This window comes from Echinops telfairi, unplaced genomic scaffold (assembly GCF_000313985.2).
Source record: "Echinops telfairi isolate 266 unplaced genomic scaffold, ASM31398v2 ScPeMD7_1;HRSCAF=3_0, whole genome shotgun sequence".
Lineage (NCBI taxonomy): Eukaryota > Metazoa > Chordata > Mammalia > Afrosoricida > Tenrecidae > Echinops > Echinops telfairi.
This window is the reverse complement of record NW_022103896.1, coordinates 85,563,616-85,576,858: the sequence shown is the minus strand read 5'-3', so window position 1 is coordinate 85,576,858 and position 13,243 is coordinate 85,563,616. Positions and strand designations below refer to the sequence as shown.

The 13,243-nt window shown below is 41.3% G+C and overlaps 1 protein-coding gene across 2 annotated transcripts in view; it reads right to left on the bottom strand.

Moving 5' to 3' along the window:
- The window catches only part of LYN (LYN proto-oncogene, Src family tyrosine kinase), a 66,532-nt gene that overhangs the window by 38,344 nt on the left and 14,945 nt on the right, over positions 1-13,243 (bottom strand). For both annotated transcript variants that reach the window (XM_004697564.2, XM_004697563.2), the window contains exons 8-9: positions 7,207-7,389; positions 6,023-6,099 (exon numbers count right to left, since the gene is read on the bottom strand). In XM_004697564.2, the coding sequence (XP_004697621.1) occupies positions 6,023-6,099; positions 7,207-7,389 (260 nt within the window). The remainder of the gene's footprint in view (positions 1-6,022; positions 6,100-7,206; positions 7,390-13,243) is intronic.

The following is a 13,243-nucleotide window of genomic DNA, read 5'->3' as shown; positions in this document are numbered from 1 at the left end:
AGAAAAAGTTACCTCTATGTCATAAAATAAGCTAAATTATTTCATATTTTAAAAGTAGCTAGACAGAGACCAAAGCTTGAAAAGATAAGGACCGACTCTCCTCTTAAGCCTCTAGAGACAATGTTTTGAGGATGATGATGATGGCAACAAATGTACAAATGTGCTTGACACAATGGATGGATGGATTGTGACAAGAGTTATACGAGCCCCCAATAAAATGATTAAAAAAAAATCCACTGGCCATGACCTTGCCAAAACATTCATTTTGGCCCACTGAAATTCACTTTAGACACCTGGTCACCAAAACATGACAGAATAACTGTGCTGTTTTAAGCCACATATAAATAGGTAATAAGACTTCTAATTGGATCTTAGAAACTTGTCTTATGAGATAAACCACATAAAAAAAAAATCAAATACAAAAAAGCCATGGAACAAAAATAGTCCTTCTTCAGTTACGGTGCACATCCGAATGGATGGCATTCCCAGAATTCAAGGCACAGATCAGACATTCAGGCAGATTGCAACAGCTTCAATCAAGATTCATCACATTTGAATCAGACCCCGCTGACCCTGCTGTCCTACCTTTCATTTCTCTATCAGCCTCTTTCCGCATTGGGGGACGGATATCATAATCTCCCAGTACTCCTCCAACCTTGCAACCAATGAGGATCACTCAAGTATCTACCCCAAGGAGAGCCTCATTGATTGGTGTCAGGTGATGTGGGATACAAGCTTATCAGTTGTCAGCTTCTTCCATTTCCTGCCCCCCTCCCCACAGAGTAAGCACATCTATGCCCCTCCCCATAATCTCTCCTCTTCCTAGGGAGCAGTGATTTTTTCCCACTGATGTCGGTAAATCCTTGGCGTCACAAAGAGTCCCTCATGGGCCTGCTTGCTGAGGATGGGAAAAAGGTTAAAAATGCAGGGCACTGGGCCCTGCACCCTTGACCAACCACAGCACTTGAAATGGCTTCTGACTGGCAAAGTGGGCATATTGCCTGCATTTTTCTATTACTTGGGGGAAGATAAATATTTTTTTTTCATATTAGATACTAGATGAGTTAGTTAATTGTGCCAGCCTGGCCGATAATCACATGTGGTGCTGGTTGAAAGGCGGAGGGATAAATGGGTGGTGAAGCCTCGCCTTTCTAGTTCTCGGGTCTCTTGTTTTGTGATGGTTGTATCGGGTGCAGCTGCCTTAGCAGTTCCCTGCTTCAGCTTGCAAGATGGACTTCCTACAAGACATCCCCAAGGAGAAGCTACATGGACCTATCCCGATGCAGCCCTGGGTGCTGGAGCAGCTGTGTGGAGACCCCTGCTAGTGCTGAGATGCTTGTAAGTTCACTGACTCAGCTTTCCTCCTGCAGTCGGCATCATTGCCTCTGTTTTGTGAGGTGGAGGACTTTGTGGATTGGTGTTGGGTTAATGGGTTAATGTTGGACTTGTGGGCTTGGGCAGCATTGGGTTGGGATGTTTTCGTGATGCACCTTTTCTTTACATAAAACTCTCTCTTATACATGAGTGGCTGTGGATTTGTTTATTGCTTGCATTTTTCTATTACTTGGGGGAAGATAAATATTTTTTTTCATATGAGATACTAGAGCTCCAGATAACACCTGACTCTCCTGTCAGATAAGGAACCTACTGAGCTGCCAAGTTGTGGTAGGGTGAGACAAGGGTTGAGAAGATGTACTTCTGACGCTATTATAGGACTGATGGGGGCCAACTCTCGAATGTTTTCCCAGCTACTACTAACCAGCTTGGAAACGTGTTTGCACATGCTAACCCCTTTGACTTGGCTGTCAACAATAACTCCTTGATGTAGGAATTATTACATCCATTTTATATGTAAAGTGGAAAGGGCTTCCTGAAAGTGGGCTGGTGACAGAGCGATAGAGCTAGGACACAAATCATCTTCAGATTCTGAACTCCAGCCCCCTTCTCGGCACTCAATTCCAGGTGACGTGCTCTGACCCTATCTTATAGGAATAGCTACCATGTAATTATTCATTTTCTCGATCTCGCATTCCCAAGAAAACCTTCTAATTTCCCAGCGAAGGAGGGTCTGAAGGAATAAATGGGAAGAAGAAATTAAAATCACCAAGACATTCTTTCTTAGAATTTCCTGAGTTCTTTCGGGGTCTTTTGGGATTTAAGGTAGCTTTCCCAGTAGGAACGATTCATGTACAATATTGAGGAACAAATCAATCAAACAACTGAATGTGACTGAGGGGTACAAGGAAACTACTAAAAGGCGAGATGATCCCTGGCTGAGTTCTGGTGCTTCGAAACCGCGGAAGAGGCTGCAGAGGGGGGCGGCAGGTCAGTCAGCTCCTGGATCTGAGGTAGCATATGGTCAAGAGCCAAAGAGACTGAAGGAAGAAGTCAAAGTTGCACTGAAGGTATTGGCAAAAAAGCAAGGCTCCAGGAATTCATGGAATACCAATTGAGATGTTGCAACACAGAGATGCAACACAGGAAACACTCACTCATCTGTGCCAAAAATTTGCATGACAGCTATTTTGTCAACTAACTAGAATAGATCCATATTTGTGCACATTCCGAAGAAAGATGATCCAATTGGACATGAAAGTTATGGAACAATGTCATTAATATCACATACAAGTAAAATTTTGCTGACAGTAATGAATAAATAGTCAGTATCTGAACAGGGAACTGCCTGAAAATCAGGCTGAATTCAGAAAAGGATGTGGAACAAGTGATATCATTGTTGACATCAGATAGATCTTTTTTTTTTTTTTTGGACATCAGATAGATCTTAGTGGAAAGCAAAGAATACCAGAATAATGTTAACTGTGTTTTTTTGACTATACGAAGGCATTCGACTATTTAGACCATAACAAACTATAGATAACATTGAGAAGAATGGATTTTCCAGCACAATTCATTGTGCACCTATGGAACAGGTACATAGACCAGGGGCAGTTGTTCGAACAAAACAAGGAGCTACTGTGTCATTTAAAATCAGGCAGGGTTGTTTCCTCTGACCATACTTGTTCAATTTATAGGCTGAGCAAATATTTCAAGAAGATTGAAAAGAACTCAGCATCAGAATTGGAGATTTATTAATAATCTTTGATATAAAAATAAGACAGCTTGAGAAAAGTCAAGACTTGAAGCCTTTATTGATAAAAATCCTCACACCTGACCCAATAAGCCACATCAAGATAATGTAGAAAACATTGAAATTGTCAAGGGTTTCCTTCTACTTGGATCCACAATCAATGTCCATGGACGCAGAGTCCAGAAAGCCAATGTCCAATTGCACTGGACAAATCTCTGCAAAAGACCTATTTAAAGTACTAAAAGGGAAAAATATCACTTTTAGGACTAACACCTTAGTCCTGACCCAATGGTTCTGACCCAAACTATGGTATTTTTCAATCACCTCATCTTCATGTGAAAACTAGACAATAAAATAGATTAGAGAAGAATTGATGTATTGGAGTTATGGTATTGCCAAAGAATATTAAATATACTATAGAATTCCCCGATAACAAATGAATCTGTATTGAAAGAAACACATCCAGAATGCTCCTTAGAAGCAAGGACGACAAAACTATGTCTCACTGTCTTTGATTATTAGGAGAAGGCAGTCCCTGGAGAAGAACATCGTGCTTGGTAAAGTAGAGGGTCAGCAGAAAGGAGGAAGACCCTCAATTAAACAGATTGACACAATGGCTGCAACGATGGGCTCAAACACATTAACTACTGAGGATAGTGCAGAACTAGGCTATATTTTGTTCAGTTTTACATAGGGCCACTGAGTCTGAACTACTTAACATCTAGCATAAACATTATATGAAAATCCCATATGTGGTAGTTATATAATCTGGTGTCAACTTGAGACTATTAAGAGTGAAGGGGTGGAGTTTAGCCTGTCAATCAGGTCGCAGCTTGATGACCTTATTTTACAGAGATAAATAGTTAGCTGGAGGTGGGATGCACACTCACTTCCTGCTAGACATTCCTGTTGATAAGCTATATGGAGCTATGCTGATGGCAGTCAGAGCCTTGGAGCTGGAGGAGCCACGTGGAGACCCATGCCAGCACTGAGATGCTTCCACCACCACTGGATCCACAATACTTTCCACCCACTGGCCCGTGATCTTCCTCTACTGAGCATCATTGCATGTGCTACATGAGTCTGAAGAATTTATAGACTGGTAATGGACTAATACCAGATTTATGGACTTGACCTGGTCTGGCTGGGATGTTTTCTTAATTTACAATTACTCTTTGCTATAAAGTTATCTTACACACACACACACACACACACACACACACACACCTAAAAGTCAACAACTGGCATCATTCAAGTAGTTCCTTGATAATGCAGCTCTCTTACTGTGTTCCTAGGTGACTTGCCTCTTCTCTAAATACACTTCTGTAAATATGATTCCCAAATCAACAAATTTGCAACTCCTAGGCTAGTACTGGAAATATTACAAATGGACACTTCTCAGAACAAGGAGGAGTGGAAAGGGTAGAGTAAGGAAGCAAATGCGTTGATCTGTTTCTAGAATACAGATAATTTATTACAGGTCAAAGCTAGCCTTGACTTGTATAATATCCTTTTCTCAACAGTGTTTTCAATTCTATACCATTGGCTAAACTAATGATACTGTCTCAAATGTGTAGTGATTATGCATTGGCCCACTAATCGCATTGGTCAGCAGTTTGAAGTCAGAGCCAACTCTGCAAGGAAAGAATGAGGCTCTCTGACTCCTGTAAAGATTTGCACACTCAAAAAAAAAAAGATTTGCCTACTCAGAAGACTCGCAGGGAAGTTCTCCCCTGCCCTATAGGGTCACTATGAGTCAGCACGGACTTGATGTCAGTGGAAGTGATGTCCCAGGGGGATGACCGATAATGTTCTCTAATACAAAGTGACAATCATGTCTCTGAAGTGATCCAGAGGCAAATATAAAGCATAGATATAGGAATGGACTTTGGGATTCCACTTAAGTCCAGCCACCACCTAAGAATAATGAGGGTTTTTTAAAAATCATTTTATTGGGGGCTCATACAACTCTTATCATAATCCATAAATACGTGAACTGTGTCAAGCACATTTGTACATTCGTTACCCTCATCATTCTCAAAACATTTGCTCTCCACTTGTGGTGACATAATTTTGTGTCAACTTGAAGATACGTATATAAAAGTGTAGGAGTGGAATCTAGTCTGTCAAATCCGGTCATAGCCTGATGTTGGCTCCAGGTGGGCATGGCCTTCTCATAAGGAGGGTCCTGGGAACCTCCCCTTCTCCCTCGGCCTTGACCTTCCTGCTGGCTGACAAACTCAACAGCTGCTGCAGCCCTGCTATGTTTTCTACTGACCTTGGAGCCACACGACTTAGCATGCACCGGCCTGTGACTTTCCTGCATTCTGCATCATTGCACGGGGCTGCGCGAATCTAAAGAGGGCCTTATGGACCAGTATTGGACTTATGGACTTACGATGGACTGGACTGGGATATTTCCTAGATATATACTAGCTCCTTGATATAGAGCTCTCTTCTACATACGTGAGTGTCACTGGATTTGTCTCTTTAGTCAACCCAGCCTAACACACGGCTGTAATCAATCCTGTGACATTCATCTTATCATGGTGGGGAGAGAGGAATAACCAGATAACCAGAGAGGTTAACTGGTCTTATAGAAGACAAAGACCCAATCAAAACTAGGTCTATGCACCCACAGTCTCTATGACACTCCTGCTCCTTTCTCCCCAAGGAGGGCACTTCTCAACATCTTTTCCTAACTGCCACTGGAAAACATCCAAAAGAAATGCCTTCTAAGAATGATGATGGCAACAAATGTACAAATGTGCTTGACATAATGGATGTATGTATGGATTGTGGTAAGAGTTGTATGAGCCCCCAATAAAATGATTAAAAAATAAAATGCCTTCTTTCTGAACAAAAATCCCATCATGAACTTTAAGAGAGGAAATCTTAGGGACATAGAGTCCATGTATGTTTTCCATACATTACCTGAGCTGAAAAGTCAATTAGTTTTGGAAGCAGGACTTTGCCACCTTCATCACTCTTCAGGAAATCCAGCAAACTGCCTGTGTGTAAAGTTAGAACCAGTTAGTGGAGTTCAAACACACAACGGACAAAACCCAATGAAAGAAGTCATCACCACTGCTCATTGCTGTCAAGTTGTCCTAACTAATATCAATCCCACTGTCAGGGTAAAACCACACTCCAGAGGGTTTTCAACAGCTAATTTGAGGAGAGTAGATCACCAGGTCTTTCTTTGGAGGCACCTCTGGGTAAACCTGAGTCTCCAACCTTTCAGTTAGATCCGAATATTGAACCATCTGCACTACTCTGAGGTAGGTGAGAGGACCTATCGAACTGATTAGCAGTATAGTACTGTGTGGCTACAAATGCTTTTCCCAAGGGTGGTCAAGGTCAGACCCCTCTAACCTGTTACCTTTGATCTCATGTGAAAAGTAGTGTGTGCTCCAGTTAGGGAAGGGAGCATTGGATACTACTTTTCTCCAACAGGTGTTTGAAAGCAATGACTTGTCAGGATGCTTTGTGGCTGAGACCTGATATACAAGGATAAGTCAAAAAGTTTTGCTACTCAGTTGCCAATCCACACATGCATGGATTTATTCCAAATGAAATATGTTTAAACATGCTTCTGCTATCAGTGGATGGCTACAAGCATGTTCTCTCAGTAAGACACATCTTTTTAGGGTGAAAGGGAGACACTTTTGGTTCCATGAAAAAAAATATTTTGAGAACAGAACCCATATAAAAATTTTAACAAAACTCAAGGGTGTATTTCTCCAAATCACTGAAGTTTGCTTCAAGTTTACAGGAATGCTCCCTAACAGAACACAATTTTTAGATGTATCAAGAATTTTGACGAAAGTTGGGAAGTCCACAAAGATGAGTCAAGAGAGGTAAGACTATCCACCTGAATGCATAAAGGTAACTTCAGTGAAGTCCAGAAACTGGATAAGATGACTAGGCTGTGATAGTCCCTCAAGTTGGGCTCTCGCCTGGTGACCGAGGCAGGTCCAGTTTCCAGCAAAGATCCTGGTCGCCGTGAGCTTTCACTTGCAGACTCTCTGGTCCTGTAACTACTTCCTCTTTGGGTTTGAGGAGCCATACTCTCATCTGCACGTGACTACAGGCCCTGGGTCCCCCAGGGTGCTCACCTTTAGCCATGTACTCTGTGATGATGTATATGGGCTCTTCCTTGGTGACCACAGCATAGAGTCGCACCAGTTTGTCATGCTGCAGCGTCTTCATGAGGTTTGCTTCTTCCATGAAGGCTTGCACCGACATGGTGCCGGGCTTCAAGGTTTTTACAGCCACTTTGGTGCTGTTGTTATAGTAACCTGGGGAGAAGAAAATGAAAAGGCAAGGCCTGCTTTATTATATTGAATATCATCAGAAAACCTCATTTGGTAGATACAACATTACGAGAAAAGTTGTAGATAGAAAAAAAGCAACATTATATAAATTTTACAGTCAGAGTATCAGAGGAAACTGGCAAAGGGTATATGAAAATTTTCTGAAATATCTTGACAACACTTCTGTAAACATCTGAAGTTATTTCAGACAATTTCAGATAATAATAATCAGATACATAAAAATGGTCTTAAAAGTCCATATACATTCCATCATGGAAACAAAAAAATATTCTTCTTATGAATGAGACATTCTCTATCCAAGACCAAAACAACAAAACAAATCCTAAACAACCAAAAAACTAAAACGAAACCCTAGATTCTGCATGATGATGTGCATGCATGCATGCTTTTCGCTTTCTCCAGTGGTGTTATTATGGATACTTTTATTTTTGTTTACCATAAAAATTAGAAAACCCAACAAGTTGCTACGGAATTGTTTCTAACTCACGCTGATGAGAATAGAATGCTGTCAAGTGAAATCACGAGACATTTCTGCCCAGGCATCTCTGTGTAGACCTCCCTATCGGCTTCCTCTACTTTTTTGCCTTTACTTGCCCCCAAATAATGCAAGTGCTGAGAAATGAAGTTTCCTCCAATCCTGATGGCATAATATTCATCATATACTCCAGTTTTTGGATGATTTATATTTCTCTAATTATGTATGACAGCTATCAAGAGGCAGACAAACAGAAAAAGAAAATACTGTGTTTGAAATCAGGAAAAGTATGTCTCAGAGTTGTAGCCTTTCACCATACTTATTTAATCTGTAAACTGAGCAAATAATTGGAGGCAATGGGCTATATAAAGAAAAAAAAACTCATAAAATTCAAATTGTAGGAAGACTTATTAACAACCTAAGATATATAGGTGACCATAACCCTGCTTATTGAAAGCAAAGACAACCCGAGGCATTCACTGAAGCAAAAAAAAAAAAGAGAGAGACAAACGCTATAGCCTTCAGTATGACTTATAGCTCAGTTTAAAGAAAACAAAACTCCTCACAACTGGGTCAATCAGCAACACCAGGATAAAGGGAGAAAAGGCTGAAGCTGTTAAGGAGTTCATTTTATTCGGCTCCATAGTCAAAGGTCAGGGAAGCAGGCGTCCTACAAGCGAATGACATACCGATTGGGTAAATCGACTGCAGAAGATTTCTTCAAGTGTTAGAGAAAGCGATGTGTCACCTCGAAGAGTAAAGTGTGCATGACCAAGCGATGGATGGGATGCTGAATGGCCTCCTTACATGTGAAAGTTGGACATGACTAATGGAGACTGGAGAAGAATACTGAATGTACCATGAATTGCCAGAAGAACAAACAAATCTGTATTAAAAGTAGTAAAGCCAGAATGTTCTTTAGAAGTGAAAAGGGCAAGACAGTCTCACGTAGTTTGTAGAATCAGCAAAAAGAGGAAAACTCTCATGAGCTAGACTGACAGAGCGGCCGAAACAACAGGCTGCAGGACTGTGGATGTGCCGCAGGACTGGGCAGTGTTTTCCTCTGTTGCTACAGTGGCTATCAGTTGGGGCTCACTAGACAGCACTTACAATGACATAAAACTATGGACGAGGGACTGTGGAGGAGGGAGGAAGAAAAACAAGTCGACGCTTTCCATGGGTAGGAAGAGAAGTTATGAGGAACTATGACAGCTATTAAAGACCTCTAACACTATGATAAGGCGTTTGAGGTGAATAATGAGTAAGACACATGTCCACCACAGTGTACGGGTGGCAGCGGTTTCTGTGGAATGATCTACAATACTGTAGGGCTGATGTTCTTGTGATCACAACAGGTGTGCTATTGATTCAGAACTTAAGATCGAATCCTACTTTATCAGGGCGTTCTCACCCGTTTTCATGTTTAATGATCCTAGTCATGAGATTTTGGTTATCAATATGGATGGAAAATGGTTTCATTTAAAATGTTTTTCAAGGTGGTAAAGACTTTCTAGTGGAGGGCCACTTTGCCACAGTTACAGAACGTCCCAAGGCCAGTGACGACTAGCTAGTTTGCTAAAATGTGCTTAGCTATTCCAGCTGAGTATGGCAAAACACATGGTGGTTTACCAAAAGACTGTAGATGGTTGAGTCTGGAGTTGGCTGGTAATTACATGTAATGCACTTGATTTGAAGAAGAATTTTTCAAGCACATTTGAATTCGAAATAAATATCCGTTCTTCTTTAAAGTTCCTTCACAGACCAAGATGTAAGAGGAAATAGCCTATTTAGCTCCACTGGGTAGACAGTCCCCTCAGAATATAATAATCAACAGAGGAAACTGTGTCATCCCAGTCATCTGTCAAGAGGATCACACAAGAGGAAACAGCTGCGGCAGAGACATCTCTTTCTTTTATCCCCACCCACCACTTCCCTCATCCAAGAGGGCCGTTCCTACTATTTGTTTACTATAGTCCCAGCCCCTCCTCCCCCCAAATCAGAACATGAAATGTTATGTTAGTCTATGAAATAATACCTTAAGCTTAAAAAAATGTATGAATGCCTTTTCAGGCTAAATACAAATAATTACAGAGGCTATCCATCTTAATGGGCTATTCTTTTTTCTATCAATGGGAAAAACTAGCCTTCTTAGCCCTTGGGAAATAAAAATTAACCTTTGGGGTTCAAAATGTCACCAACTTTGCTACTTGAAACGTTCTTGGATAGTTACAATGCAACACAAACATGCACGGGGTACCCTTTGACCATTAGTTTGTAAGATAACATCACTGATAGCTATTGTTTTTTATTTTATTCCCAGTATTCTTCTGTTAAATGCATTCAGCATGTGGAAGTTAGTTCAATAATTAAGGAGTCCCCTGGCCAAAAGCCAACCCCACAAAACAATAGAGCAAAAGATCCTAGGTCAAAATGCTCTTCTTAAAAAAAGGTCTTTTTCTTTCTCTCGCTCCCTTTCTTCCTTCAATGTAAGACTTGAAGGGTCCTATTCGTGGAGACGCATGTTTGTCAGAGTCGAACAGTGCTCTACAAGCTTTCCAATGCGGATTTTCTCTAAATAAATTGCCAAGTCTTTCTTCTGGGGAAACCCTGAGTGGACTTGAACCTCCAACCCAGGAAGTCCAGAAAGAGAAAAGAAAAATTAAAAGACAAATAACTATCCATATCAATATCCTAATAATTTTATCATACTATAATTTTGCAAGATGCTACTGCCATCTAGCCATTTTTGACTCAGAGTGACTCTGTTGGACAGAGTAGAACTGCCCCTGTGGCTTCCCTGGACTGTAATCTTTATGGGAGAGCAAAGCCCCGTCTTTCTCCCATGGAGTACCTGGTGATTTCAAACTGTTCATCTTGCCATTAGCAGCCCTACACATAACACCCTATGCTACCAGGACATTGAAAAAACAGAAAAGTTTACTTGAGATTCCTGTTTTACACAATTACATATACACCTAAGTCACATTTTCCTCACTTCTAAACCTCAGGTCTCTCAGAGACTACCCAGATCTACATGCAAATAAAAGTTATCTAAAATCAAAGTGCAAAGGCTTAGGATATAGCCCGGTAGACATCACAGGGGAAAGTGAGAAAAGGATGGGAGGAATTAATGTATCCAGAATTAGAAGCAACACGTGTTCTCAGTCCTCAAAGCACTAATGTGCTCGGATTGCAGGGGCACAGTTTCAAGGAAGTTTCAGTCATTCAGGATGGCTGTAGATTGGCTTTAGGGAGTCTTGATGGCACAGTGGTTAAGTGATAGGCTGCTAACTACAAGGTCAGCAGTTCAAAACCACCAGGTGCTTCACTGGCGGAAGATGAGGCTTTCTACTTTTCTAAACAGTTATTATCTGGGAAACCTCCAGGGATAGTTCGGCCTTGTCTTATGATTTTTTTTTTTAAGATTGGTTTGCTCAGGAGCACACCTCCACCTCCAGTCACTTTGTCATGAATGAGATAGGCAGGCAAATAGTACCACTGACCACGACTTTAAATACAATTATCCTCAAATTGATCACTTCCTGGGTCAGCCTTCAGCTATGTGAGTCTGAAGAGGGACTTACGGATGAGCATCAGACTTATGGACTTGAGTTGGACCAGGCTGGGATGCCTTCTTGCTATATATTTACATCTTGATAAAAGCTTATGAGTGTCACTGGATTTGTTTCTCCAGAAAACTCAGCCTAACACTTCAAAATAGATCTTGAAATGTCTTTTTTGACGAACGCGATGTCATTTTTCTTAGATCCATCATTCCTGGCATAGTAAACCATGTGATTTTTGGATTCAGAATGGCGAATACCAGTCCCTTTTACCTCATCTATTCCTGTGATAGGGGTTTTTATGCTTTTCATTTCTTTTTTTGACAATTTCCAATGTTCTTAGATTCATACAACATACATTCCAAATTCTGATTATTAATTGATGTTTGCAACTGTTTCTCCTCATTTTGAGTCATGCCCTATTAGCAAATGAAGATCCCCAAACTCCTGCAGGCATTACTCCATCCACATCATTATAGTTGACTTTACTTTGAGAAAGCAGGTCTTCCTGAATCATATTTTGATTGCCTTCCAGCCTGAAGGGTGCTTCTAGCACTATCTCTGGCACTGTTCTCCTTCTACTGGGGAGAGGTTCAGTAAGTGGCAATATTCTGGTCCTATCCATAAGGTTCTTTTTTTAAAATTTTTAAAAATTATTTAAAAAATGTTTTTAACTAGATGACCAAAACTTTTATTCCTCACCTTATTCCTTCTTCATAGTCTGTTCTTTGTCTGGAAGCTCTGCTGAAACCTGTTCACTTTGGGTGACCCTGCTGGTCTTTAAAATACCAGTGACATAGCTTCCAGTATCACAGCATCACACAAGACACCACAGTATGACAAACTGAGAGACAAATGCTAGAATGATTGGCTGAGCCAATGCAAATAGCGTGTGAAATATGAATAGAGGGCATTGGTCAGTTTGGGTTGCCATTCCCTGTATAGGTGAGTCTTCTCAGAAGTGCGGAGAGAGAGAATCTCAGGCCCCTCCAGGAAGAGGAACCACCAATAGAGCGCATTCAAAATCTCTACCCAAAGTGGGGGAAGCTTGAAATCAGAGGCACCAGAAGTTACTGCATGGAAACCATGTGACAAATCAGTGAAGCCACAGTGAGACCAGAGGATGAGCCAAAGAGACTATGAGACAGAGCAGAGAGGATGGTGGAGACCAGGAGACTGTGCGGCACAGCAGTAGATGGGCTTTCTGGCAACAGAGGCAGAGGCTGAGGGACCATGTGGCTAAGAAACTGAGGATTGGAGAGAGACTTGGCTGCTGACTGATGAGATGCGTTACTGTGAACAACGAGTATCCTTATATTTACCGATTCTGACTTATGACAACCTGTTAACTTCCCCAAGAGCCCCCCTTAATCATAAGCATTGTCTGTGAGTTCTGTGTGGTTATAGCAATGGATTATCGAGCCCAGCAGTAGAGTACTGCGGGAGAAACAGCTGATGTCAGAATAGGGTAAGAGAGGATGACGGCGGCAGGTGTGACCTCTGTCTTGCAGCAGTTGGCTTGGGTGGCGTGGAGTTGTATTCTCCTTCTCTCTTGCATAGCCAAAGGAGGTCAGATATGGCCCCGTGCTGTTTTCTCAACCGGGAGTAGGCAAATCTATAGAAATAGAAGGCACCTCAGTGTTTCTAGGAAATCTAGTACTGTCTGAAATGTACCGTTGACTGGTTCTAAAAGATAAATCCCAAAATGAAGAATATGAGATAATATTCAAGTGACCAGAGTTCTGCCCATTACTGACAGTGCAGCAAAATCCATTGTATG